Genomic DNA, 27,500 nt, shown 5'->3' with positions numbered 1-27,500 from the left:
TTCGTTTGGTGTCACAAAAAAAAAAAAAAAAAAAAAATCAAACCCCCCCCCGCTGTGATTGCAGGTCGCGTACAGACGGGATGTGCGACACATGTGCTTGTGTTCGTATTAACAAGAGTCTGCAGAGGTGTGTGTGTGTGTGTGTGTGTGTGTGTGTGTGTGTGTGTGTGTGACGGCTGGCATGTCTCAGTCACCTGGCTCTGTCACCCTCCATAATCACTACAATCCAACAGAGAAATCTGCTCTAATCAAACGGGAAACGCCTCCATGATTTTGGCTCTGTCTCTCTCTCTCTCTCTCTCTCACCTCATTCATTCCTGTCGTTCTCTCTTTTTTTTCCCCCTCCTGTTTTCATGTTTCTCTCTCATTTTGTCTCTCTCTAATTTCCTCAGTGTGTGTGTGTGTGTGTGTGTGTGTGTGTGTGTGTGTGTTAGACTCTCAGTCATGGAGGCAGCAGCGGCAGCAGCTGGCGAGGGCCATCCCTAGAGGGATTGTGGGTAGGGAGGGGAAGGTTATGGCTTCACTGCCATCACCGATCTGTTTGCCTATGAGTGTGTGTGTGTGTTGGTGTGTGTGTGTTGTACAGTTCTGGTTCCAGTGTCACAGTGTCATCAAAGTTTAGTCTGTTTTATTGTATTTTGTTTTTGTGTGTGTGTGTGTGTGTGTGTGTGTGTGTGTGTGTGTGTTGTGGTCCAGTCTGGTTGGAACTGGTCTCGTCCGGTTTTTGTTTGGCTTCTGGTTTGATTTATACTTCATTAAAATGTTATTTCACAGAGAGGAGCACGTGCATGTAAAGTTATGTGTTGCATGTTGTCGCTGCAGCTTCGTGAAATCCAGAAGAAGAATAAGAGAATAAAAAATATGAACAATCTTTATCTTCTGTTCCCTCTGCAACCTGCAGCCTCATCAAGTTCAGTGGAAATATTATAATACAACAGAAAACAATATAAAACAGAATAATATCTCTGTTTACATCATACGTCTTTACAGGAAAGTATCAGGAAAATTAAAATTAGGAAATTATAAAAAATAGCGGAATGTAACACAAAACACTTCACTACATAAACACTAACATCAGTTATTAAAAGGTATCATGTATTATCTGTTTACAAGCCCCAAATGGATTTTAATTGATTAGTTTAAGCTTCAAAAACAGAACAGAAACTGTTCAAACCAAAAACAAACAAAATGTACATCTGATCAAACTCTGCTTTTATTGTATTTGACCATTTAATCTGTTTCACATCATCGTCTGCTTGTATTTCTTTACATTAAAAAAAAAAAAAAAAAAGATCAAACAGAGCTTCCTTATGCCTCCTCCGGTGTTTGTTTTCTCTACATGGAGCACCAGACGGGTGGGGTTTACCGCACCGGGGAGTTATTTGCTCTCCTGCTGCTCCGACTCTCCGCAGGCTCACAATCAGGACGTGTATACTCGGGATGTTCGCTGTACACAGAGTCTCTTTAAATTTTTACCATGCAACTTAGCGGTGTGTCAAACATCACCTCTCGCTCTGCTGCCGCCGCCGCTGCTGCTGCTGCTGCTGCTGCTGGAGGCGTTTGTTTTCCACTCCAATACGTGCCTCAGCACTAAATCAGCTGGTTAGAGTAAGGAGCAGAGAGAGAGAGTGAAGCAGATTCCATGCAGCTATTGTACCCGAGTCTTATTTTGATGTTACACCCGTATGTATACCTGCGATTCATGTGCATGTATGTGCATTTGAACACGCTTGTGTACATGATTTCATGTCTGCACGCCTGTGTGCATCAAACCGTCTGCGGTTTTTTTAGATGAAGAAAATGTACAAATGAAAATAACATCACAGCAGCAGGAAACAACTGAAATCGAAGAGAGGAGGGTTTATTTGATTGGATGGGAGTTGCTTGTCCTAAAAAAAGGAAGAAGAAACCGAAAGGGGATGAAGAGGGGGGAAACGAGAGGAAAAGAATCATCTTAATGAGATTTTTTTTTTTAAAAAAAAAAGGGAAAATCAATCTGGGGGCACTTTATCTGCAGAGAAAATATACAGAGAAATCATTAACAGGGAGGAAACAGACAGAGCTGCTGCTTTATGGATTAATAACTGGAACACACAGAGAGAAAAACACACACAGCGTCAATATCAGCTCATTTGTTAAACTGGGAATGAGATCTGGATGAAAGAAGGTCAAGAAAAGAGACAGTTTTTGCCGTCTAAATGTTTCTCGGAGGAAGTAAAAATCTAGTCAGTCGGAACATCAGACGTCTGAGTTAAAGCCGACACTAACGAGACCGAACAGACGGAGCTGCGCGGAGCTTCTGATGTCACAGTTTCACTTTATTTGTTAAAGCGTCAGCCTCTGGATGAAAATCTGAGGAGAAACACTCGCTTCATCATCATATTTACTTTCTCTCTGAGAGTTAGATGAGAAAGTCAATATCAGTCACGTGTCTGTGTGTTAAGAACGGAGATGGAGTCGGGATGCTGTTAGCGTAGCTTAGCATAAAGGCTGTAACCGGGGGAAACAGTGTGCCCGACTACAAATACGTTATTCTGCAAAGCACAAATAGTGGGGTTTTTTTTTTTATGAATATTTGTCTCATACAAATATTTTTTAAATTATTTGTTTTTGGGAAGAAAAAAACAAAACATGTCAAATAGCAGCGAGCAGGTCGGTTATAGTCGCTATCTCTGCTCCGCTGTGACGTCTATCAGCAGGAGGGGAGTCACATCCACCTGCTACATGACGCACATTGCCTGATTTTAAATTTTTAAAATTATAAGCTTAATAAGAACAAAAAAAAGGGATTTTTAAGCCTCTTTCCACTTTTATTCGATTACAAATACAAATAATTTTGCTGCCTCAACAAATACAGATACAAATACTGGGCCTTCTGCACATCTTTAGCCTGAATGTGTCCACAGCTGAAAAATATACCTACAAACACCTCTAAAAGCTCTGATTAACATCTGAACACAAACAGAAATGTAAAAACAACCATTTGTCTGCTCTGAGTCATGCGTCGGACCTTTTTCTTGATGAACAACATCGTATTCATCCGCCCGGTTCTTCTGTGCAGCGTCTCCGGCTGCAGTACGGTTGGTTAGTGCAGGTTTAGGTTGTGTTGTATCAAACCTGGCAACCTTTTCTGTTACAACAAGACTTTAGCGAGTGGCACACACACGGTCACTGCACCGACTGTTGTTTCCTCAAGCCGGAAACTTCTCCGACTTCTAATCTCACATTAGAAAACTGTTCAGAGGTTCCCCAAAAAAAAAGTTGAACCTGTCCATTAAACTTACAGTAATTGTTACTGAAACAGTGTGATTCTATCGTTTGCCCTTGTGATAACTTTCCACAGTTGTAATTTCCTGTCTCGTAGTGTTATATAAACTGCCGTACAGTGTTTCGGTGTCTGATAAGTTTTTAAACTCATGGATCTGTTGCTGTCAAACCAGCTTTCCTGGATCCAATTACAACTTTTTTATCAGTGTCTGAAATAACAAGCCCTCACTGACACCCTCACTTTTTATTTATTTATTTATTTTTGGAGATATTTTTTTATTATAGAAGGATGAGAGAGCGTAGAGGGATGACAGTCAACCACCTAAACCACCAGGGCTTATTTCCCTTTTTTTTTTTAAATGTTTACCTTCTGAACACCCAGTTAGACCCAGTTCCTCCTCCCACTGACTTTAAACTCAACCAGTGACATTATCTGTGTGAAGAAGTAAAGTGTATGTAACAAATAACTTATTGATTTAATAAAAATATAGTGCTTGTTTCAGCGTGGAAACAGAAATTGACGTATGATTGAAAGATTGTAGCAAAACCAGCTGAGACAAGTGTGTGTCTGTGTGTGTGTGTGTGTGTGTGTGTGTGTGTGTTTGTGTGTGTGTGTGTGTGTGTGTGTGTGTGTGAAACGCTGGTAGAGTCCATTGACCTTCCTTCATCTCCCTGTAAGCAGGACAAATATTTAAAATAGATGTCATGTCCTGGACCGCCTCCAATGTAACTCTAAGTGTGTGTGCGCGTGTGTGTGTGTGCGTGTGTGTGTGTGTGTGTGTGTGTGTTTCAGTGGTTGATTCCTTCACCGCCCATCGCTGAAAAAAGCTCTCTCTCTCTCTCTTTTTTCCTCCCATCACTCTCTAGTGTCTCTCTCTCTCTCTCTCTCTTTTTTCTCCTACAACCTCCCCACTTCATTTCCCTCTCTCTCTCTCTCTCTCTCTCTCTCTCTTTCTCTCCCTCACTCTCTCTCTCTCTCCGACAGCCACTAATAATAACGCATGAAGGCAGTCACACCAAATGAAGACAAATGCCGTCCGCTGCTTTGGAATCATAATCTCCCCTCTCCCTCTCTCCCCTTTTTTTTTTTTTTTTTTTTTCTCGCTTTTCCCTCCATGCTCCCTCGCCTCCCGTTCTTGTCCTCCACCCTCCATCCCTCTCCATCTTCATCTTCATCTCTCTCTCTCTCTTTGCTCAGCTGCAGACTGAGATGTCTCTATAGAAACCTCAAAATCTTGATCTTGTATGTTTTACTGTTATTCTTTCAGAGACTACATCTAAATAAAAACATTTCATTGTGAAGAAAACATGAGAAACTGCGTCTTCTTCATGTTTTTGGTTCGTTTTCTTGCGGCTAATAATTCACCACAATTACCAAAAATTTTAAATATGCATGTGGATATTATGTTTACACTTTGAACTATAGGCTTTGGGCCAATATTGATCATGAGGACGGTCATAATTGGCTACAGAATCTGCACCAGAATCATCATCCAGAGCATAATGCCTACTTAGCTGCTCAAAGAGTGTTTCCTGTATTATTAAACCAGACTTGCAGTTACCACCAGTGACCACAGGTGGCACCAAAGCAACCAGGTCTGAAATCTTAAGGATGGTAACTTTAAGGTGAATGAACTTTGAGGCTCTACTTGGTTAAACCTGCTTTAACTGATGTTTTTTTTTTTTTTTTGTCCACTTGGGGGCAACACTGACTCATCATCATCTTTTAAGCTGACATGTTAAACTTTTTAGCAAACAGTTGCTTTATTTCCACATCCAGCAGTTACGGAGCAACATTATCATTCATGTGGAGTCGTGTTTCTGTCCACCTGGTGATTATAAGTCCAATATTCACTCTCTTTTAGCTCTGTTTTTGTTCTCCACCGACTCCTGAGGGAAATATCTGGCTCTTTAGCTGCTAAATGCTCCACTATGTTCACCAGCTAGCTTACAGCTAACTGTGTCTGTTTGGTGCTGAGCAGGTAGTGTACAGTGGCTTTTTTAGAGCTTTTTCTCTGAAAACGACGCTATGAGAGACGCTGAGAGTGAACCAGAAACAGTAAAGTTGCAGCCGGACAGATAAACAATGAGCTGAAACTCACTATAAAGCTCCGTAAAGCCGAGAGGAGCTGCAGAGTCGCTGATAATTCTCTGCACATTATTCATCCACACATTACACACTGCTACACTCTTTTGTACAAGGAGCATGTAACTTTAATTCTTCTATCAGAGGAAACGCTCCTCTAGTGCAGAATAGATACAGAATATTTAGAGTTAAATTGTCCAATAAAAAAAAAAAATTAGGATTAAGAAAAACCTCTCCAGTAAACTGTGAAGCGCTAATGATCATTAGCATGTATTCTGCCAGTAATGAATCATGATTGCGGCGACTTCCAGCCGTTTCCTTCCCAGTTTAAACCACAGCTCTGCATGTGATAAAAACCCCATTCCCACCACCGCAAATTAAAAAAAAAAAACCACACAGCCGCATGAATGGTGATGTTCACACCATAACTGCGGGGATAATTGATTAAATGAGCATCGTAATTACATTTTCTCTTCCTAATATTGAAGATGTTATCAGTGTATCTTTTATCATTAAGTTAATCAGGAACTAAGACAACATTAAAGAGAACGAGCGAGCATGTGATTAACCAGAGAGAGAGAGAGAGAAACGGTGCAGGACCCGCTGAGCACAATTTTTGTTTCTTTTGAATAACTATGTGTGTGTGTGTCACATCTGACCAATGAGAGGAGAGAACATCCTCACCTGGTTTTAACTCACTGGGACCAGTGCAGTCTAACTGGGGTTGAAGATGGTGCACATACAAAAACTGCAGGATTGTGTTGTTTCCCTCCTAAAGACGTCACACATACAGACTTTCTATCAGTGTGTAATTGTGGCGAGTTTGTCGTCACCTGTTGTTTTCTGCAGCAGAGAGTCAAGACAAGACGAACCCAGAATGAGGAAGAGAGATACTCCTGACGTCTGTGCATCTGCTCTGTGTCTCGTGCATGTGTGTGTGTGTGTGCACGTGCACGTGCATGTGCGTGTGTATGTGTATGTGTGTGTGTTTTGGAAGGGTATCCTAAGGTTAAACTGCAGAGAAACAGCATCCATCTGGAGAGCATTAAAGAGATTTATCAACACTGCTGTCCTTGAGTCATACAACATATTCTCTGTGTGTGTGTGTGTGTGTGTGTGTGTGTGTGTGTGTGTGTGTTCGATCGCCCGTGTCCACCCACTTCTCATCTCCATGGCAACAGATTTGAGACCGGAGACGCATGACCTGTCAAAGTAAAATACAGAGCTCGAAAATATAGAGCTCAACACTCATGTGCTACTTACTCACTCAGTTGTTCTGGAGCTTTCGACCATATTAAACGGTCTTCATCAGCAGATGAAGTCATGAAACTGTGAGGTGTTCAAACTTTCCATCGTTTCCCGAGCACTTTTAGGACGTCCGTCTCTCGGTCCGTGTCGGCTTCAGAGTGGAGCTTGCGTTTGGACGCACGTGTGATATGGTTGAAAGCTCTGGAATAAGTAAGAGGGGACATTGAGTTTCAAAAGTTTGAACACCTACAGATTTTTAAAAAACAAACAGACCGTGTCGGCTGATGAAGACCATGTGGTGTTGTGGTTGAAAACTCCAGAACAAACAGCAGAATAAAACAGCTGATTGATTCTTTTAAAACAGGTTTAATTTATAGAAATCAGAAAAAAAGACATAAAAAATAAGAGACATAAATGTAGAATGAAGAAAGTTTTGTCACATGACCGCTGAATTTTATTCTGTTAAAGGACAAATTCACAACTTTTCCAGTGTGTCCATATGAACAGTAATCATCGCTGTAATCATTCCTCCTGTTCATATCGGCTAAAAGCTGCATTTAAAAGTTGATGTGAAGCTTCTATTCAGCTTCATCAGTCTGAGTTAGTCATATCAAGTGGATATCTGACACATTTACAGTCTTTGTGTTTCCCTGTTGAGCTGCAGGTGGAAGTATAGTAACAAAAAGAGGAACTCTGGCACTAAAAAGACTGTAACGTTGAAAGATATCTACTTGATTTGACTCATTTGGACGCTGAAGCTTCATATTAGCTTCAGATAAACTTTGAAATACATTTTTCATTGATAGAAAGGTATTAATAGCTGTAGTAGTACAGCTGTCACTGTATGCCAAGAGAGAGAGCCTCAGTCACTCCTGGACCTTGAGACTGACTGTAATACACACACACACACATATACACACACACACACACACACCTCTTCAGGGAATTAAAGTGATATTGAGCTCTGAGCAATAACTGGAAGAGTAGAATTATTACTTGAGGGTTGTCACTGTGTGTGTGTGTGTGTGTGTGTGTATGTGTGTGTGCATGTGTGTGTTGGTCACCTGTCCACTTGTCGATTGTTGCTTTTGATTAAAAACGCGGAGCGTCGACAGCTCCGAGTGTCTGCAGCAGTATCACACTGATGCTGTTATCTCTCTCTCTCTCTCTCTGCTGCTCTCACTGCTTCTGTCCTCTCACACATATTTCTAACATGAACATAACTTTGTGTCAGGAAATATAAAACTATAATGATACTGCAGCTATTGTGCAAACTGTTTTAGGACACCACATGTGTTTTCCAGTTGTTTAACGGAACAGATTTTTATTTTAATCTCTATCGCTGTCTACAAAGGTTGCATAACCATGTTTCACTAGTACTTTACACATGTAACCTCGACCCAACACATTGATTTAAGGTATTTTATTTCATGTAACACATGTACTGTGATTGTTTATTGGCCTCTGACTGCTGCCAGCAGAAGTGCAGGATGCGTTCAGGTACAGTATTGAGTGTAGGTCATCTTTTGGCAGCGCTCAGACCCAAAAACACACACACAATCACTGTAGTTAGTTACACATGAAAACAGAAGAGTCACGGTTAAAGTTAGTGAAATGCAGACAAAGACTTTGAATAAAGACTGTTGTTACATCTTATGGACATATGTCTTGTTTTATCTTGCCAAACAAACAAACTGCTAATGTCAGTTTGCACGCTAGGCAGGTAAAGCGTTCGTTAGTTTAGATGCTAAATTTTCTGGTCCACGATTTTTCAAGACTATGTGCCTGTAGCTTGTTAGCTAAAGCAGCTCAGTGTATGTCTGTCAGATTAAACACAGACACTGAAGAAGCATACGGAGGCTTCTTTTTCTTCTTTTTGTCAGAATGGAAACTTCTAAAATCCATCCGTACGTGTCGGAGCTGAATCAGATATGAAATATGAGCGTAGACAACATGAACAACCTTAACAACAACCTTAGCAACAAAGACTACAGAACGGACGGCTGTTTGTGTCTGATGTCATCACGAGGAGGACGTAGTGCTCAGAGCAGCTTTTCTACATACGTTCACCTTTAAAAATGACATGATTATTGACTTTAAACATGGATGACTAGATGGAAGTTAAACATTATGATAATTTAGTTAAAAATAATTTGAATATATATACTGTGGAAAAATATCAGCATCTTAATACACGACACAGAATACTGAGTAAATGATTTTTTCTTTTCCTTGCTGTTCTGTACGTCTCTCTCTCTCGCTCTCTCTCTCTCTTTACAGTATTGACATGTTGACCTTTCTGCTCCTCCCTCAACTCTTCCTCCCATCTCTCTCTCCCTCTCTGCCTCCTCTCCTCTCTTCCCTCCCTCCCTTCACTCACCCCTCAACTCCCAGTCTTCTTCTCTTCCTCCTTCCTTCCTTCCTATCTTCCCTCAAATCCTCCTTTTTCCTGTTTGTCCTACTTCCCATCCCAATGTTCACATAACCTGCTCTTTCTCTCTCTCTGTCTTTTCCGATATTGACATGTTGACCTTTCTGCACCTTACTCCTCCTATCCCCCCCCCCCCCCCCCCCCCCCCCCCAACATCTCTCTCCTCTTTCTCTCCTTTTCCCTTTCCTCGCTCATCCAAACCTGCTTTTCCTCCTCTTCCTCTCTCTCTCTCCTCTCTTTACTTTCTCAGTATGTTGGAGGATCGCTCTTCCTCTCCTCTCTCTCTCCTTGGAGCCCCCCTCTCTCTCCTCCTCCTTCCTCCTCCTCCTTCCTCCTCCTCCTCCTGCCTATTGATTGGTTCATTTGATAGTTCTATCACCAATCAGCATGAAGTTGACCTTTTGGACTTGGCAATGATAGCAAGTGTGTGTGTGTGTATGTGTGTGTGTGTGTGTGTGTGTGTGTGTGTGTGTGTGTGTGTGTGTGTGTGTGTGTTGACCTTTGCAGGCAGAATGTCAGCCCGGCTCTTGATGCTGCTTGTCAGTACATTAGTTGGACAGGAAGCAGCTCTTTAACAGGAAGTTCACAGTGAGGCGGTAAGGAGGAGGAGGTCACATGACCAGACCGCTGGAGCTTAACTACAAATTTATAATAAAACAATAAAATCTTTGTGAAAGCGCCTCAAAGTGACGTCTCTTTAAGTCCGAGTGATGTTTCCTTTAACCTAACAAAGCTTTAATCATCATGTTGTCATAAAACATTTTTATGTCTCTACAGTCGTTGAATAGACAGATCATCCATGTCTGTCTTTTCATTCCAACATTTTTATTTTTGCTGTTTATTAGTTAGCGTTTATTGACAATAAATAGAAACACCTGAAAATATAAACACATTCAGTCACTAATTTAAAAGCCCTTCCTCTGAATCAGAGAAGAAATCAGGCGATATTTGTGTTTGTAAGACATCACATTCGCTTGGCAGACGTCCAACAGACCAGCCTGCTTTAAAAAAAAAAAAAGATGCTAATAAAAAAATAAAACCAGGCAAATATTGTGTTTATGGGAGCCTGGAGGAGAGTTTATTGTCCCCCGTGCAGCTGAGGATCTGCTGCTCCAGTCGTTCCAGTTGTTGTTAATGTGTGCACTGGGATGCAAACTGGGAAACCGAATGAGTGAACTGTGCCTTTTAAAACCCAGAGGGTCAGACTGTAAAGAGCCATATGCTGCCCTGCCTCTCTGATTCTGTTATAACTCGCTTGTTTTTTTTCAGCTGAAGTTTTTTTAGATTCTGCTTCTTTTTATAAGAAAAAAACAATTTGAATTTAAATTTTATCTGTAATATTTATGCGGCGCAGGCTTTAAACTCTGAAACTCATAAATCTGAGCTTCAGAGGAGCACCTGAAGGCAACATAAACTTTCTTTCCTTGCTTCCTTTCTTTTTTTATTCCTCTTTTATCTTTTATTTCCTCCTCGTCTATTATTTCCCTCCTCCTCCCGCCCCTTTCTTTCCACCTCTAACTCTTCCTCCCTCTTTCATCCCTCTTCCTCTACTTTCACTCCCTTTTCTCCCCTCTTCTGTGTGTGATTTCCAGATGACATTTCATCGCTTTTCAGTAAAAGTTGAGCCTGTTTTAAGTTTTTTTTCTCCATGTTTTTAACTTCTAATTCAAATGAGAGTTGTTTTCTCACAGGGAGCTGATGTAGGATCAGTCTGAACGCTGCCTGATGCTCTCGTGGCTGAACGAGGAGAAAATCCCTGCAGCCACGTTCATCATCTGATGTCTGCAGGGGACATGCTTTGCCTTTGGTGATTTACTATTATTTATGTCCTGTCAGACTCAGAGGAACATTTTTAATCTTTTCTTTTTCTTTAAAAGGAGGAGAGATGGTTCAATTTTTAAAGAACATTAAAGAACTTTTAGGACTAAACTTGTGGGTTTTCGCCTGTTAACTTTACATTGTGTATATTTTAATTCAAATTAAAATGTATGTACTACTACTAATGCCCAGTTTTTTAAAAAACAATTTCCTAAATAGAGACATATTCAGCTTTTCTGCTGATTTTTCTTTATATCCTGTTCTGATGTCGGATGTTAAACATGATCAAAGTTCCAAAACTTGAGGTGAACGTATGTAGAAAAGTCAGGGCTTCAACCTGCTCTGAACGCTGCGTTTGCAAAGTTTTTTCTACTTTGCAGACGAGCTGATGTCATCGCTCATCGCGTATTCCCATAACCAGCGGTCCGTTCTGTAGCCTTGGTTGCTAAGGTGGTTGCTAAGGTGGTTGCTAAGGTGTTTCCATGTGTTGTCCACTCTCATATTTCAGATGTGATTCAGCTCCAACATGTACGGATGGATTTGAAAAGTTGACATTTGGAGTAAAGAAGGAGGAAAAGAAGTGAAATCCTGCCACTATAGTTTGTTTACGTAGCCTCCGGAGCCAGAGGAAGCTTCCTGAAAGCTGACCAATCAGAACAGAGTGGGCTCATCAGGAGGCGGGGCCTTAAAAGGGGCAATAAATGACATTCAGCCGCACAAGATGTCAGCAAACAACTGTTTGCTATGTAAAGATATAGTGGAGTAATGGCGACCTGAACAGAGAATAAAGTCACACTCACTCTGTGTGTGTTGTTATCTGAGCTTCTTTGTTCTTTGTTTTGGTAGCCGGTCCGTCCATTTCCAATATGGCGGCCGCATCACAAACTTTCTTAAATCACAGCTAACCAGTACACTAAAATATGTTTCTGAAAGCATTTGAAACATGCAACGCAGGAACAGGATCTTCAATATTTGATCAGCACTGCCTGGTTTGACAGTTTGATCTGAGTTTCGTGAGCTGCTTTCTTTTCTCCCACTCAACTTTATTGAGTAAACGACACACACACACATTTGTTTTGGTCTGAGACGTCGGTGCTTTAGCGCGACATCTAGTGGCTGAATGTCGTGTATTGTATTCTGGCACATCCGATCGTTGATTTGTTCAATGCATTTACTCAGTGCTTGTATTGGACCAGAGTCTCCTGGTGATACGGTTATGTAAATTTGTGTGTCATCGGCATAACTGTGGTAGCATATTTTATTGTTTCTCATAATCTGAGCCAGTGGGAGAGATGTAGATGTTGAACAGAAGAGGCCCCAGAATGGAGCCTTGGGGAACTCCGCAGGTTCGGCCTTCGCGGTCCTTCACAGTCCTGATGTCATCCTTCCCTGTCTATTGATGCTTGTGCTTGTTGTTGTGATTGTTGCTCTCCTGTCCCCCCTCCTCCCCCTTTCCCTCTCTCTTTCTTTCTCTCTCAACCCAACCGGTCAAAGCAGATGGCCGCCCACCAAGAGCCGATGTCTGCTTGAGGTTTCTACCCGTTAAAGGGGAGTTTTTCCTTACCGCTGTCGCCAAGTGCTGCTCTTGGGGGGAATTGTTGGGTCTCTGTAAATTAAAGAGTACGGTCTCGACCTGCTCTATGTGAAAAGTGCCTTGAGATGACTTCTGTTGTGATATGGCGCTATATATATATATATAAAAATTGATTGATTGATGTCATTTTTGTCCACTCAGATGTGTAATTACCTACAGACACAAAGTAGTCCCTGTCCTTTAAGTAGGATTCAAACCAGTTTAGTACTGTGCCAGTTTTCCAGTCTGTCTAGTAATATGTTGCGGTCGACTGCGTCAAACGCGGCACTGAGATCCAGTAATACTGAGACTGAAATTCTGCCGCTGTCGGTGTTTAAGTGTATAAAGAGACAGCAGCTAAAACGGCCTGTTAGAGACAGAGGCTGAACCGAGGGGCTGCATAAAGGACCAGTAGAAGATAAATAAGGAGTTTTTAACTGGGAATCATGTAAAGATATTCCAGTAGAGCCCCAGATTATAAATATAGAGCTGTAAATGTGCAGAATCTGTCCTCTTTAACCTTCACATGTGGGTATAATGTTTGTCCTCTCTCATTTTCTCCTTTCTTACTTTTTCTCTTTCTTGTTCAATTTTGTCCTCCTAAGTTTCTCTTTTTTTTCCTGTTCTCCCTCCATTGATCTTCTTCTTCTCTCTTTTCTCTCTATTCCTTTTTAATCACCTTCCCTCCCTCTCTCCCTTCCTCTTTGTTTCTTGATTTCTTTATTTGTCGCTTTCCTATATATATATATATCACTCTCTCCCCCCATTTTTCTGCCTTTTTTTTTTTTTTTTACAATTCATTTGTTCTCCCTCCCTCTCTCCCTCTCTCTCTCTCTCACACACACACACACACACACACACGCACACACACTGTTTTTCCATTTGTCATTAAGAGGCAGGGAGCTAGACAGTAACATTTAAACCCGCCCGTTCTGAATGGTTAAAAGATGGCCTCGTCTGCTGTGTGTGTTGTGTATACGTGTGGGTGTGCGAGGGGGGCGATCGATGCAGTAATCTGCAGGAGGTGGGAAGCGGAGGGAGCGAGCCATTCAGCAGCGCTCACTAATCAATTGCAATTCTTTCTTTTAATGTCTGAACGCCCAGATTTAGACATTTGTGTGTGTGTGTGTGTGTGTGTGTGTGTGTGTGGGTGTGTGTGTGTGTGTGTTATTAATTCTTTCTTTTACTGTCTATGGCCTAACATTTAGATATATGTGTGCTTCTACGTGAGTGTGGTTTTCTGGATTTATTAAAGCTCGGTCGGTGTGTGTTTTCCTACATGTGAAGTTTGTCCTGAAGGTGGCGCTGCTGCAGGGAAATTAAAATCTTAAAGGGGTTCATCCTCTGGGCAGCAGGAATGTGATCAATATATGTCATCACAATCTGATCAGTTTGTGTAGAGATGGACTGGACAAAAAAAATACCCCAATAGTTAAGTAAACAAGCTCCATTTTTCTCTTTATACTGAGATTTATAATACACTGTTGTCCTGCTATTGATTAGTAGAAAGGTGCTAACACTGTATCACACAACAACATACTTAGACGGGACGAACCATACAGACATTCAGCCAGAATACACCAGGCAATAGTCTGTACCACCTCAGAAAACTTATAAAAGTATCAGCAGCTACTCTAAAAAATCCTTTTTCCACTATCCAGAGCATCACGTCTGGGAGCATCTCTGGCCTGCTACGCCAGCTGCTGTTCCTCTCAGGACCAGTAAAGCCCTCCACAGGGTGGCACGCGCACACCGCAGAGCGCATCACAAAAAAAAAAAAACCCTCTCTCTCCCCGATCTGCAGGACACATACAAAAACATACAGACAGGTACTGACTAGAAGCCCAGACGATAGCCAGAGACTCCTCTCACCTCACCCCCGGTAACAGCAACCTGTTTACACCGCTGAAGCGTTAAAGCTCAGACAGAGAGAGGCTGAGGAGGAAGTTTTATCCTCAGGCTGTTGTCTCTAATGTTGCACCTGCAGCTAACTATACTGTACATTAAATGTATGTTACGCTATATTGTTTAATGTGTCTTTAATAATCCACTAAGCCTTCTAATATTGCACAGTCTTGGAGCTACCAGACTGTCGTTTCACTGCAGAACTGCACAACCCTTTCTGTGATAAATAAAACCTTTTGATTCCTCGCATCCAGTCTGAACTGTTTGCGGCCTCAAGTCCATTTATTAGCTTTTGCCCGGAGCTTTCAGTGATATCACATGATCACAGTTATATTCTGGTTAATAGAACAAAGCATTTCATTATGACAGAGGACTGAGAGACAGGAAGCACTGACACACACACACACACACACACCGTAACCCTCCCACCTCAGGGCCACACACACACACACACACACATCAATACAATACATCCACACACACACACACACACACACTCGCACGCACACACACAGAATAAAATAAATACATGTACAATCAAAATTGCAATTACCTGCAGAATTTGTGAAGGGTAAACAAATCTGTGCCACCCCCTCTACCCCCTCAACCCCCCCCACCCCCCCTTCACTTGCTCGCTCGCTCGCTCCCTTGCTGCACACACACACACACACACACACACGCACACACACACTGATGGAGCGAGCGGCGTTAGCATTCTAGTTAGCATGCTGAAATGAATACAGTTAGATCCAAAGCAATTTCCTTTTATTTATCTTAGCAGCCGCGCATAAATAAAGGCAAGGGCATCCAGGCAATTAGCATAATTACTATGAGGCGGTCAGACCCTCTGTGATTTCATAAAGACACACACACACACACACACACACAAGCCGCCGCCACAGGGTGTGTGTGTGTGTGTGTGTGTGTGTGTGAAACAGGAGAGGAGATAGAGACAATGACTCTGAGTGTGTGTGTGTGTGTGTGTCGGTGCACAACTTTTGCTGTTATGTCCATTTGTTCCACCGTGTGTGTGTGTGTGTGTGTGTGTGTGTGTGTGTGTGTGCGTTTTCTGCATGTTTGTTTGTGTTGTTTATTCATTTTCTGCATGTATGTCGGTCTGTCTCAGTCTCGTCCTTGGCTTGTTGTCTGGCCTACGCACACACACACACACACACACACACACATATGGTGATACACACAAACATTTGGTCACACATTACTGCACACATATCCAAAACACACACACACCAATCTAAAGCCCCAGTGTGTTTGTGTGTGTGTGTGTGTGTGTTATTAATATGCAAATACAAGTGAAAAACAACAACGGGCATGAAAAACAATATCCCACCTGACAGGCTGAGGTCAGCTGATACCGGATCTACTGGTTTCATTGGTTTGATTGGTTTTGGTTCCTTTTTTTTTTTTGAGTTTGAACTCGATAGATTCGGGTCTGTGTCAGAATATGATCTCATAAATATTAAAAGAGTTTTTATACCACCACGTTGGTTTTCAGGATCTGTACTGGTCTGGTGCCAGAACAGCTGTTGGATGTTAAAAGCCTGGACTGGGGAGCAGGTCTGCGTCTGATCGGGCTCAGGTGTTTCCGTGTTGTGTCGGTTGTTACGTTCGCCTCCTTTATGTTAACAAGGACTGTACAGCTGATGAGAGGAGATCAGGGCCGGTTTGCTATTGAAGGGTTTGGATTGTGTGAGACTAAAGGTCGGTTTATGCTCCGTACAACATGTCGTCTGTTTGTTTAAATGTGAAGGTGATGCACATTTCCTGACAGTCTCATTTGTCGTCTGCTGCAGACTGAGGACTGTACATGTTAATGGAGAACTGTGACAGTTTGCTATTGGAACCTAAATGTTATGTGTTTTTTTGCAATTTCTACTTTTTATTTCAGTTTATTTAGTCACTGTGTAACTTTTTAGCTTTGCAGTATTTAGCTTCTCTCTTGCTTTTACTACTTTTAGCTGTCGGTTGACTGAAATATCTCATTTCTATCAAATGTTGTACAGACGTTCATGTTCCCCAGAGGATGAATCCTACCGTCTTTGGTTAATATTCTGATTGTTCCTTTAGCGCCGCCTTGAGGTTAAAATTTTTGCTCTCAGAGTTAAATATCTCAACAACTATTCGATAGATCGCCGTAGTCAAACTTTTTCACTTATTCCGTGATGTAACTTCACATCTACTCGATGGATCGGCACAAAATTTAGTCCACGGTTCCCAGACGATCCTGTATCTTTTCCTCTCTAGCGCCACCGTGAGGTGTTAGTAGTCTTTTATATGTAAATATCTTGACAACTATTAGATGGATTACTGTGAAAATGTAGCTCACACATTCATGTTCCCCTCAGGATGAACTGTAATAACTTTAATCTCTTGACTTTTTATCTAGCGCCATCATCTGGTCAAATTTTAATTCATCCAATACTTTGATTTATGACTAAACACCTGCGAAACTTTGTGTTATTCAGTAAACGTCTGCATGCTAACATGCTAAACAGTTAATGAGGTAAACATTATACCTGCTTAGCATTATAAAGGCTACAGCTGTAGACTCTGCTTTATTTTATAATGTTAAATCCACACATGCACAGGAATCCCAAACACGCTCTGCTATAACCAACAACTGAAACATTTCTGCACTTTCTTTTTTCTATCAGTAGTGTTGTTCAGTGATGTTCTTTCACTGGAATATTTTAAATGCCGTTGCTTCTGCAAAAAAAATGTCAGTTACTGTTACTGAGGCTTTGAATGTTGTTTTTTTTTGAGTGTTACACCGACCTTTGTGCGTCTTACAACCTTTCGCTGACCTTTTCGAGACCCCCGCCGACCTTGTAAGTAATTTCAAACTGAAAGAGGAAGAAAAAAAAAAACTCCCCCAAAAACATACAGCAGAAAACAATGTTTGGTGTGAGCTCTGCTTGGAGTCGCTGCTCTAATAATCTGAGGCCTGTTTAACCTCTGGGAGGCAACCTGGGAATTAACGAAGCAGTCAGCAAGGTTATGTTTGTTTACAGCACATCTTATGTCTCTCTGTGTGTGTGTGTGTGTGTGTGTGTGTGTGTGTGTGTGTGTGAGAGAGAGAGTGTTAGTGTTTACATCAGCGTCATATCAGCATAATTTACACACACACACACACACACTTGCTTCCACCTTTCAACTCACTTTCCAATTCTAATTAATCCGTTTTAATCCCTCTGAAACGGGCAGATTTGCTTCCCTTCACCTGGAGCAGCTTGTTGCTAAACCTGGACCTCAATCAGACAAGATGATAAAACCGGTAAAAAAAAAAAAAGAAGCAAAAACACAGGTTGTGATTATCTCCACATCTCAGCTTCCCCCTTTTTTTTTCACTGTTGTGTTATGTTACTTTAAAAGGGGGGCAGGAAGTAATCCATGACCTACAGAGAGGCTTAGCAGCTGTGTCACAGTTTTCCAGTAAACCTCAGCAGCCTCCATCATGGAAAAAAAAAAAAATACAGAAAAATACAGATTTATAAAAAGCTTATTAACACAGGTTAACATTACAGCATATTTCATGAATGCTCTGAGCCTTTTTGCACTGCGTAGTGACTTAAAGTCTCCCAGAAAAAAGATGCTTCACCTATAAACAGAGGTCTAAACTGTTAGTTGTAAATATCTTTTATAATTTCAAGGTTCAGTTGTGTCAGTTAACAACACAGGGTTGCACATATTAGAATATTTTAAATTAGAGTAGAATAAAACAATATAATTGGCAATAAAATAGATATTATACAAAAGTATGCAAAAGTTGCACTAAAAGAAGAAATTAACAAGGAATATACAGTTACATATATACATACAAATACTGTATATATGGACAAATACATGCAATATGTGTGAAATCAATGAAATATGTAAGTTATAGTCCAGTTTTTTCAGATGAGATGGACATTAGAGGTTAAAACCAACATTTATCAGCTCCAACTATAATTCAGTTTTATTCAAAACTGTTTTTTTTTTTTTTTACAGTAAAACATGTAAACAATACAAATGTAAACAGAACAAACAGCTGCAGATGAAAATGATAAAGAGAAGAAAAGTTGTTTTCAAATGAACCAGGTCACATGACCCACAAAGCCGGCATCGATAGGTTACTTGCTGCTCGCTGCTACTGACTAGAAAGCAGGAAGTGGTATTTCAAAATAGAAGCACGGTTTTTTTTATGATGAAGTTGGCCCAAATGCTCACAACCGACTCATGTTGATGTACATAAGAAGAGCAAAAAATATAACATCTGAACATTTTCCATCCAAATTATCTGGTTTTGATAAATTATCCAATAACAAAGTTATTGAAAGTCAATGAAATCATGTTAGCCTAGCTTAGCCTAGCTTATAGTATACACAGTAAACAAATACCTAGCTACAGAGACACACACACACACACACACACGCAGAGAGAATCAGGGTGTGTGCGTTAATGAGGAACCCAGCATGGATGGACATTGATGAGGCTCATTGACGATTAACATCTCATTAGCATCTCATTAGCATTAGAGAGGGCAGACTAAATGGACACAGGCAGGGAGCAGCTATCACACACACACACACACACACACACACACACACACACACATTATGGTAAGTATCACTTTGACGAGTCAGGTATGAGAGGTTAAAGGTCAACAGAGTGAGTGTTTGAAACCTGACTGAATAGAGAAATATAAACAAATTCAACCAAACATGCAGATTAAGTTGAATGACAGACATTTTTCAATCATAAAGGTGTCATTTTAACTGTCAAACTCAAAAACTGATCTCTATCCTCGACCCATCTTGTTTTGATTTATGTCAGGAGCATCACAGTCCATATTCACAGCCTATCAGCACGGTTTTTCCCAGAAGAAGATATTTCATTGGTCGCTTTCTTCTTCTTCTTCTTCTTTTTTTTTTCGGTTCCTTATTTAATTAATTTTTATCTCTTTCTCTCTCTACCTCCTGTCTGTCCTGTCTCACTCTTGCACACATACTGTACATGCAAACAATTAATATTAATGATGAAGAGATTGAGTCTCACACACACACACACACATACACACACACACACACGGAGCTGGCGTATCAGCAGCAACAGTAGGAACCACATGTAATTAACCTGCTTGACCTCAGGAGTATAAATGCCTGTGTGTGTGTTGGTGTGTGTGTGTGTGTGTCTGAGTCAGTGTATTGTGCTTGAAGAGTCGAGTGTTCAGCCATGATCTTCACATAACTACAACATTAGACACAGTCAGACCTGTGTGTGTGTGTGTGTGTGTTCATGCATATGTGTGATGTGCTGCTGAAGTTGAGTGTTCCGCCGTGATCTTCACATAAATACACCATTAGACACACTCAGATGTGTGTGTGTGTGTGTGTGTGTGTGTGTGTGTGTGTGTGTGTGTGTGTGGCAGACTTACCACTAATCTGATGTGCCTGCAGGATACATTACCGCCACTGCTGGTTATCATTTATCAGTTAGTCGCTTGTTCTGTACCTTGTGATGTCATTTCCTCCAACAGTATAGAACAGCATGTTTGTCATAATGAGTCTAGAATGTGAAGGCTGATTGGTATTTACTCAAAGTTACACCAGTATTAATCACATCAAACCTTCATCACTGTTAGAGGATTTGCTGATGTTGATGATGATGCTGATAATGAAGGTCAGCTGCTGTATGGTGACCTCGTCATTGTCAGCTCACAGTTCATGAGTTCGTGTGAGGTACGCTAATATCAGCTCATGAAAAAAAATTTTTTTCCATTTTTATTTTTTTCTTCAAGTACTATTTTGCTGGTAATTAATATTATTTGTTCGGTTGCAGGTATAATTTTATGATGTCATCGTTAACTTACATCAAGTCTGTTGCATCAGTCTCCATTTTTAGTTGCTGCAACTGCAGCTTGTGTGAAGTTCAGTATTTTGTCTCGGTGAAGTTTTGACAATATATACCTATGAGTACCACATAAGTTGATCTGTTGTATATTAATGATAGTTGGATAACAAATGTGTCCCTTTTGTTTTGTTTCTGCAAAGATTTGAATATGTTTGGTATCTTGCTTGTTGGTGCTCAGCTGGTTAGCTAGCCGTACCCTGGCTGTTTAGCTAGCTGTACCCTGACTGGTTAGCTAGCTGTACCCTGGCTGTTTAGCTAGCTGTATCCTGGCTGTTTAGCTAGCTGTACCCTGGCTGGTTAGCTAGCTGTATCCTGGCTGTTTAGCTAGCTGTATCCTGGCTGGTTAGCTAGCTGTACCCTGACTGGTTAGCTAGCTGTATCCTGGCTGGTTAGCTAGCTGTATCCTGGCTGTTTAGCTAGCTGTACCCTGGCTGGTTAGCTAGCCATGTGCTCAAGTTTCAAATTGAATTGATATTGTCTTCCTGGAAACACTTTATTTCTTTGTTTTAATATTTTTACAGTTGTTTTATTTGACAGTGTGGTTGCTATTGAAATGTCTTGGAGAATATATTATTTATCTCTGTGAATATATCAAACATGGACAACTAATTGTAATCAGACGTATTTCGATTCAGTTTTACAAAGAGAGGATTCAATGAGACATAAAGAAATCTGGAAAAACATGGAAACTAAGGAAAGAGCTTAAAACTTATTCAAGCCTCAAGTCTTTATTGGATCAACTGTGTCAGCTGACGGTCTAGTTTGGCACTGACTCATCAGGCGAGGACAGAATCAATATAATAACCTGTGTCGTGTTGTCCGGCGGTTTCTACAGTCGTCAGTTTGATTTATAGTCGATCGGTAATGAAGTGAAGCCTGTGAGCTAGTTCAGGCATCCAAACTCAAGTCACTGCTCCCCTCACATGGCACCCTCCCCTCACTGTAACATATATCCAACGCACCCTCAAGTTGTCAGTGTTCTGCTCACACTTTTGCTGCATACCTGCTGTCACACCTGCTTGCTTGCTGCTGTTCATGTAGCATTTAAAAGCCTCCACCCAGCATCCACCTGCAGGAAGTTAGTATCGATGCTCCCCACTCCATGATGTGTTTCTGATGTGATCAGAGTCTAGACGCTCAAACACTGATGCTGTACATACTTTATTAACTGAACTGGTTCTTACTGGTTCTTATTGTCCGACCACATCATCTGAAGCTTCATTAAGACCTCGTTAACAAGCTCTCAGTCAGTCAGCAGCAGGTGGATCATCGATATCTTCAAGTTGCTCTGACATGAAATTAAAACTCCACCTCTCTTCTGTCTGTTTCTGTCTGTTTTCAGTCTCTGGACGGGTTTGTATTTGCACTAAACAAGGAGGGACGTTTCCTCTACATCTCTGAGACCGTCTCCATCTACCTGGGACTGTCACAGGTGAGTCACGACTGTTATATGACTGTTTATCTGTGTGGAAACACGAGCGTTTCACAGCTCAGTCAGTGTTTTTTGGCTTCTTACTTGCAAATTCAACAGTCTTCCTCTCATCTTTCTCTCTCTCTGAGTGTCTCTGTCTCTCTCTCTCTCTCCTATCATTACCAAAGACAATTCCCAACAAATTAAGGCTTATTTAAAATCTCATCAGCTCGTCGGACGGTTGTTGATTTGTGCAGCGAGCGACAACGCATATTTTATCGCCGTGTGTGTGTGTGTGTGTGTGTGTGTCGGGGACACTTCATTGTACTTTGTCAGCTTGGTAATGAGTTCTGCGTCTCAATTGGTTCACTCTCCACCACTTCTTGTTAATAGAGACAGGCGTCCATCCTGAAGGTCAACACATCGACCTTGGAGGCGCTAATAAGTCAGTATTGACAAGCTGTGTGTGTGTGTGTGTGTGTGTGTGTGTGTGTGTTGCTGAATTAAAAGAGATTCAAACTGTCACATTTCCTTCTTCAGCTCATAGCTTCTGCCAGCTTGTGTTCAAACTGCCGATACGTGTTGATGGTAATAAGACGTACAGGAGTAAACAACACGTCCAGCGCCGGCTGACAGAGATGTTTTATTCTCCTCTTTTTATATGATAAGATTTTGAAGTTTCTATCAAGTATCTGAAGCAGTTTTATTAGTTTTTTTCTGTGTGCGTCATGTTGGAGAACAGAAAGTTTTTGTGTTTTGTTGTTCATATAAAAAATAAATAAAAGAATATTGCAGACGGGGTTGTTGTGTAAAGGTCATGTGAATTTGGAAGCCTCCTCAGTTAAAAAGGTTGCTGTTCATCAGCAGAGACTCATGTCTTGGAGGTTTCCCGCAGCACTTGAACACACCATCAACACTGCAGCTCCTTATTCCTCTTGTAACCCGGTCGCTTCTGTTTGTGCTTAAGTTGTTGGTCATTTCTAATTATTTTTGGCCGGCAGGTGGATCAGCTCAGGTTGTTTGTCCAAACTTTGTTCAAACCAGCGTTCCTGTCTTCTAGATCCCAGTGTCCCCAGTGTTCCCAGAGAAACCGAATATGACCTGAAATGATGCACAAACATCTGGAGACATGAAGACATTTTTTGGGGGGGGTTGAATACCTGTAAACCTGAGTTGATGTTACTGTGTGTTCAGACAGAACATGAAGGGGATTTTAGACGCAGCACGATTCATGAATCTGCTTCATATACGTACAAAGAACGAGAGGAAAAAGGAGAGAGACTCACACACACACACAGCTGCTAGCTAGCTTACAGCTAACATCTGCGGTCCATCTGGTCTGGTGTTCAAACTCACCTGAATGACACAAGGTGAACATTTTCTCTGCTTCCTGTGTGAACACACCTTTACATCACAGTATATAGATGTGATACAGTCAGGCTGAAATAAAGATATATATAAAAATATATATATTTTACACATGAAGTTCAGTTTATCGTCATGGCTAGCAGATATCTTGGCTGCTTCGAGTCCTCCAAATGTCTGGAAGTTGAGCACTAAATCACTGGAATATCCCTTTAAAGTTTTAAACGTTTCTCATGTTTTTCCTCCCAGTAAAGACCAGTATATGGTTCACATTTGTTCTATATGATCATTTAGTGAAACTCGTTCCTGCGACTACAGATGTTGATCTGTGTGAAAATGACGCGCAGGCGGGAAACTCTGAACCCTGCACATTGTTTTCTAGAGAGGAGCTGGTATTTACTGTCTCTGCCATGACATGCATTAGGTCTCTCTCTCTCTCTCTCTCTCCATTAGTTTAATGTGAACTCCTTGTCTCTGTAAATTAGATATAGGAAGCTCTCAGATATGGGAGCGAGAGAGAAAAAAAGGCCAATCAGTTTACCAAATTAAAGAGGAAGGCACATCACTCTCTCTCCCCCTCTGTCTCTCTCCCTCTCTCTGTCAATGTGTCTCTCTACCTCCCTCCCTCACCCCTCCCACCCTCTCTCACCCCCCTTCCTGGATTAATTCCCCCACCAAGATTGATTGATGATTTCTATCAAATAATTGATTAATTGTCACATCGGGTCCCCTAAGCTTTTCCGCCAGCTCTCCGCCGAGCTGGTTATCTTGTTCTCTCGGCTTTTATCAGCTGCGAGAAGAAGTGGCACGCCGATTTAAGAAAAAAAAAAAAAAAAAAAGAAAGAAGAAAAAGTGAAAGACAGAGAGAGAGAGAGAGAGAGAGAGAGAGAGAGAGAGAGATCAAGCTTGTCTTTGCCTTGTAGGAGTCTCACCCTGTAATCCTACATGTGTACACAGAGTTCGTCAACCTCCATCCTCTTAATTGCTCTTCCTTCCTCCTCTTCTCCTTTAATCACTGCCCTTCCCTCTCTTTAGTTTTTTCTTTTTTTTAAGGAAGGAAAATATATCGCTAATTATTTTTCAACTTTAATTAGATCGTGGCGTGCAGGAAAAATGGGCTGGGTGGCGAGCGGGCGGGGAGGTTGATGGGGGGGATTTTTTTTTTTTTTTTTTTTAAGCCTTTTGACAAATTGACGAGGTTATGAATTTTCTCGCTCGGTGGCCGGCGCGCTGGAACAATCTGAAGGCAGATTTATGTGTAAAGAGGATTTGCCGGTTTAAACTTGTTTCTTCGCCGTCGTCTCGCCGGGGAGACGACGGACGTGGCCGGCCAATCAAACAAGCTGTTAATAGAGTCATTAACAAAGAGCGGAGCTGTAATTAAACACGGCCGCTGAGTAAAGTTAAAGTCCTCCCCCCCTCCCTCCCTCCTACAACACACACTCTTCTCTTTTTTTTACTTTCTCTCCTTTTTGAATTTTAATTCTTTGCTATAAAAAGTTGATGAGCTGGAGTTTGTCAGAGAGAGAGAGAGAGAGAGAGAGAGAGAGAGAGAGAGAGAGAGAGAGAGAGAGAGAGAGCTTTAATTAAATCTGTGCTGCAGTTTTTACCAGCCGAGCTACAACCAACAACAACTTCTGTAAATAAATAAAGTAAAAAGACATGAATAAAACTGACAATATTATGAAGCAAACTCAATCACAAACATACATTTATCTTTATTAAACACACCAGCACACACACACACACACACAAGGAGAAATCCATCCAGTTTTACAAAAAAGTTGGCTAAAAGAGCTGCAGTAGAAGAAGAAGAAGAAGAATATTAACATTGTCCAGTGAAGACAGGAAATCACCGCATGTGTGTCTGGCCTGTACGGATGTTTGGAAATATTTCAAAACTAAAACAGGAACTAAAGTAATGTAAAAGAAAACTGAATAACAGGTTATCATTTGATGTATTTCTTCAATATATCATTCATGTTTCAGACAGTGTTTAAGTTCAGTTTAGTGTTAGTTTGTGTGTGATGTGTCTGTTCTAAACTTCGTTCTTTGCTGTGTAAGATGAGGCAGTTGTGTGTCTAACAGTTCAGTTTATTCTGTTATACCTTTACCTGAGCCAGTGATGAGATAAACTGTAGTTATGTAGATGTTTATGTGTAAAACTGATCAGCTTTAGAGGATAGTGTGGTTTGTCCTTAATTTAATATAGTAGTTATGTTATTTTGTGATGCTACTTGGTGCTTATGTACTGTCATATATGGTCGTGAAGAAAGACTGTTCCTAGGTTAGCTGAACTTTTGACTTATGTTTCTATCTGAGGGTTGCTGACCTGTAAGGTTAGTAAACAGATGTCTTAAATTCTGTACGAGCAGTATTTAAGGGACTGGTTAACCTTTCAGACAAAGAAAAGATAGCTAGGTGGTATCTTTGTGTTATTTGATTACATTATTTCATAACCTGACAATGCTCTCTTTGTGTGTTTATTGAGTGATCAGCAATTTCCCCCATTACAGTAACCAGACAACAGGTGACACGACACACAGGCAGACTGGGAGCAGATAAACTGGGAGAGACACACTGGGAGCAGTGGGAGCTGGGATAACCTGGGTGATGCAGGGCAGCTGAGAGGAGGTGCACATAAACACAAATAGAGAAAAAAACCAGGCGACATAAATGCAAAACTGAAAACTCAAGAGGAGTCCAAGAGTAACAGACAAAGTCCAGACAGGATGTGACGGTTACGTTGCGTTGACAACAAGCGGCGACCTCCGGGGCTGCAGTTCCTTGAACGACCACTTGAGGCTCCAAAAGCGAGTCAATCCTCATAGACCCCCATGTTAAAATATCAACTTTACAGCAGATATAAACATGTTTACAGCCTGGTACAATGTCAAGCTAATTTCCTCTTTCATGACAACTGTACGGGAGGTGAATTTCTTTATAACTCACCAGTTTAAATTTTATTAAGCTGTAAAGTTCTGCATAATGAAGGACATGGCTGCTTTGAGTGACAGGTCCGCCAGCCGCTAGGTGGCTTGTTTCAGCCGTTCGGCCCCGCCTCTTTGCCCGTTTTTGATTGGCTGGGAATTAGGCAGTCAGAAACCAACGGGTGACGTCACGGTAACTACGTCCATATTGTTATACAGTCTGTGGTTGACGAACGTATTCGCTGCGTGGATGATCACATGTTCACAGGCGATATTTTTTTTGGGATGATGCTGCATTTATACGTCGCTCTGACGTCGTAGATGTCGGACAGGACTTCTCGTCTGTGTTTAGGTTTAGACAAATAAAAATGTTAAAGATCTCCTCCAGACATGTAAAATATTCTACTTTGATTAATAACTTGTTTAAGTTAAATTATCTTGTTAAAAATCCTTAAAGTGACATCTTCTTCTTCTTCTTCTTCTCTCTCTTCTTCTAGAGACATGCAAATACATTTCATCTTAAAAGTTCATTCTCAGTGTTTATGAACTGGAGGCTTCAGGTTTCCACGTCGGGATCGGCTTGTGATGTCACAAATTGTCCTCGTAGCCCCGCCCCCCTTTTAATCAGACATCCAATGAGCTCAGAGAAAGTTTCTTCTCCATGCAGATGAATGAATGTGAAAACAAACTCACATCATTCTGCACAGAGAAGCTCAAACATCCAACTGAAGGAAGAAGAAGAAGAAGAAGAAGAAGATGTTTTTTAAGACTTTAAAGTCTTTATGATCTTTCCTCGTCATGTTTTCTCCTTCTGATGAGAGCAAACGTTATTCTGGCCACGTTATATTTCCATCTAAACATTTTTTCTGTTGCAGGTTAGTTGTATATTAAGACAGTCTCCAGGAGATCATTTCCATCGGCTGCCCTCCGCGTCGTCTCGTCTAAAGCTCAACTATTCTCGATTATCCCGCTAAACAAAGGAGATGAAATCACGTCTCCTGAGCGGCGTGTCTCTGTGTGAACTGGATATTATTATTCTTCATTAGGTTACTCTGTCTGCTTTTCTGCAGGCAGACGCTGCTAATTACTTCCTCTGCAGTAGATGAAGAAGTGGAAACAGGTGTCATAGTGTCGTGCATCCTTCCAAACACAGATACAGATTCACTCAATTCAAACTTACAAATATTGAACCAGTCTTCAACCTCTTTTACTTCTGAGCTTATAGCGTTAAAACACGTCTTCTTCACGTCATGTATTGTTATTCTCAGGTCAGACGACTCAAGGTCGAAAGGGTTTAAAACATTTTTTTTCATGTTTTCATACATTATGTCGTCTTTTTGTTTAGTTTTGTGTTGAAAATGCAGATGAGAACAGGCGGAAGATGGAAACATGCTGTTGTTGTGTGTAGAGGAGCAGCAGTGACACCCTGTTGATCCGACAACGCTGCACACTGTGTGTGTGTGTGTGTGTGTGTTCATGTTCATATAAATGTTTTTGTGTGTTTGCATGTGTGTGTGTGTTTGTGTTTGTGTGTGTTTATGAGAGCAGGCAACGCTTGC

At 41.2% G+C, this 27,500-nt stretch overlaps 1 protein-coding gene across 2 annotated transcripts in view; it reads left to right on the top strand.

Moving 5' to 3' along the window:
* The window catches only part of LOC122998234 (neuronal PAS domain-containing protein 3), a 370,534-nt gene that overhangs the window by 240,012 nt on the left and 103,022 nt on the right, over window positions 1-27,500 (top strand). For both annotated transcript variants that reach the window (XM_044375006.1, XM_044375007.1), the window contains one exon: window positions 21,578-21,667. In XM_044375006.1, the coding sequence (XP_044230941.1) occupies window positions 21,578-21,667 (90 nt within the window). The remainder of the gene's footprint in view (window positions 1-21,577; window positions 21,668-27,500) is intronic.

This window comes from Thunnus albacares, chromosome 15 (assembly GCF_914725855.1).
Source record: "Thunnus albacares chromosome 15, fThuAlb1.1, whole genome shotgun sequence".
Classification (NCBI taxonomy): domain Eukaryota; kingdom Metazoa; phylum Chordata; class Actinopteri; order Scombriformes; family Scombridae; genus Thunnus; species Thunnus albacares.
Note: the sequence above shows the minus strand (reverse complement) of the source record. Positions and strands in the feature narration are given on the sequence as shown.